The 1,015-nt window shown below is 39.3% G+C and overlaps 1 protein-coding gene across 1 annotated transcript; it reads right to left on the bottom strand.

Moving 5' to 3' along the window:
* Positions 1–200: 200 nt before the first annotated feature.
* Positions 201–701, bottom strand: LOC108996637 (arp2/3 complex-activating protein rickA-like). The gene has a single exon (XM_035695174.1). It carries the CDS (start codon positions 699–701, stop codon positions 201–203), a length of 501 nt encoding a protein of 166 aa, XP_035551067.1.
* Between the last annotated feature and the right edge of the window lie 314 nt (positions 702–1,015).

Raw genomic sequence — 1,015 nt, 5'->3', positions numbered from 1 at the left:
GATATTGAATCCCATTCTTTTTCAAAGCGTTACGTGATATTTACGCACTTTATAATTATAGATAAAATTACTCATATAATAATAAATTTGTAACAATAACACGATGCTTTAAAGCAAAACGATTCATTGACATACATGGGAATTAAACCCATAATACGTACAATTTATTCTATCTCTATCCATATTAATCAACTCCAAGTCTAATTTATTGTTCCTATTGGTGTCGGTGGTGGTTCCATAGGATTGGGTCCACCTGGAACTAAACGGTCGATCGTCATGAGCGTAGGTGTCGGTGGTGGTTCCATAGGATTGGGTCCACCTGGAACTAAACGGTCGATCGTCATGAGCGTAGGTGTCGGTGGTGGTTCCATAGGATTGGGTCCACCTGGAACTAAACGGTCGATCGTCATAGGTGTCGGTGGTGGTTCCATAGGATTGGGTCCACCTGGAACTAAACGGTCGATCGTCATGAGCGTAGGTGTCGGTGGTGGTTCCATAGGATTGGGTCCACCTGGAACTAAACGGTCGATCGTTGGTGTTGGTGATAGAACTAAACGGCGGGTACTCACGACAGGCCGATAAATCTCGTGGTGCTTAAAGGGCGACGTTGTAAGCTCATCCAAGATTCGAGCTGCATCGGTAGTGCTGATCATGATGAGCAGCATTGAGAATACCACCACAAAGAAAACCTTTGCAAACATCGTCTTGATCTTGAAGAACTAAAAAACAATGGTGGTTTAAATTGTTGAGATCATGAGATTTGCTGGCCTCATGCATCATCATTTATATAGGGATCAGTACCAGCATTTAGAGTACGTTAATTAATGGCATATATAATTAGTTATTGTATTGTTTTAAATGCGAATTATCCGGTTTATTACTGTTTCGACCTGTACCTACGTAACGCCATTATAATCTCCCAATTATATCCCTTCTATTATAAATATAGAATTCATTTCATTCTTAAGATCTAGAAGATCAAAATTTAATTTATTATTGAAAAATATATCATGTT

Source organism: Juglans regia, chromosome 10, assembly GCF_001411555.2.
Source record: "Juglans regia cultivar Chandler chromosome 10, Walnut 2.0, whole genome shotgun sequence".
Taxonomy (NCBI): Eukaryota; Viridiplantae; Streptophyta; class Magnoliopsida; order Fagales; family Juglandaceae; genus Juglans; species Juglans regia.
The sequence above is the reverse complement of the archived record's forward strand: the minus strand, read 5'-3'. Positions and strand labels throughout refer to the sequence as shown.

Bases quoted from the DNA above. Each gene is read 5' to 3' on its own strand.
- LOC108996637 (XM_035695174.1), bottom strand. From the start codon at position 701: ATGTTTGCAAAGGTTTTCTTTGTGGTGGTATTCTCAATGCTGCTCATC.